General features: G+C 62.5%; 1 protein-coding gene across 1 annotated transcript in view; it reads left to right on the top strand.

Moving 5' to 3' along the window:
• The first annotated feature begins 308 nt into the window (after positions 1 to 308).
• The window catches only part of LOC100959333 (SEC14-like protein 4), a 16,046-nt gene continuing 15,319 nt past the window's right edge, over positions 309 to 1,035 (top strand). The window contains 1 exon segment of the mRNA XM_003789971.3: positions 309 to 400. Coding sequence (XP_003790019.1) covers positions 347 to 400 — 54 coding nt within the window. The 5' untranslated portion in view covers positions 309 to 346.

The following is a 1,035-nucleotide window of genomic DNA, read 5'->3' as shown; positions in this document are numbered from 1 at the left end:
CGGAAACAAGCCCAGGTGTCTCTTAGGCACTCCCACTCCCCAAGTCCCTCCTCCGCAGCCCCAGAGCCAGTAGTTGCCCTTGAAGTGAGAAGGCACAGGTGGGAGCCACCTGCTGCCCAGACCGAGTCTGTGCTTTGGATCTCCTCGGGAGGGTCACCTGCCCGCCCCAGGTAGGGTGGGCTTGGGAACTACAGTATAAACTTCCCAGGGTAGGCGAGAACACGTCGGGGCGGGGCGGGGCGGGGCAGGACCGGCGGTCCCCAGTCCGGGGCAGGACCAGCAACATCTGGCCGGCCTGGCAAAAGCAGGCGGTCGCTGCTGCTGCCTGCAGACGCCTGAGGGCACCATGAGCGGCCGAGTCGGGGACCTGAGCGTCCAACAGCAGGAGGTGCTGGCCAGGGTGAGGTGCGGCATCGTGGGCTGGGAGGGCTGGGAAGGTTCTCCTCGACCAGCAGCCTGGCTCCGAAACCCCGCTGGAGCGCCCGCTGCAACTGCCGGAGCACCAAGCCAGGAGAGCGCCTCTGTCCTGCTGAGGCACGCGGGACAGGAGCCCCTCTCGGTGACTCCGGGGCGGCCAAATTCAGGCTTCTCCCCCTCCCCACTCCCTGCTAACCAACCCTGGCTCTTGTTCCTCCACTGTGGGGAGGGAGGGGATGGCGATGCCACCAGGTTATGGGGCAGCCTTGGGCAGACAGACCGCCAGGTCTCATCCCCAGATTGCAACACCTGTTTGTTCGGTTTCTTTGTGTCTCTCTGACTGTTCAGGGTCCAGGCCTCCCTACCTTAATTTTTTTATCAAAGGGAAATGGGAGAGATGTTTGGTTGTTTTGAGACAGTGTTGCAGGCTAGACCTGGAGCCTGGAGACCATGGGAAAGGGGATATGTCCAGGCCTTAGGGGTCCCAGAGCAATGTGATTGTGGGTGGTCAGGGATTGGAAACTGTGACGCTGGTGGTGGGTGTTTGTGTGGCATTGGGGGGGGCAGCCTTTGAGGACCTTGGAGTGTGGAGGGGGTCCCAGATGAAGGAGGGGCCCT

This window comes from Otolemur garnettii, unplaced genomic scaffold (assembly GCF_000181295.1).
Source record: "Otolemur garnettii isolate 467f Iridium unplaced genomic scaffold, OtoGar3 scaffold00038, whole genome shotgun sequence".
Taxonomy (NCBI): Eukaryota; Metazoa; Chordata; class Mammalia; order Primates; family Galagidae; genus Otolemur; species Otolemur garnettii.
Note: the sequence above shows the minus strand (reverse complement) of the source record. Positions and strands in the feature narration are given on the sequence as shown.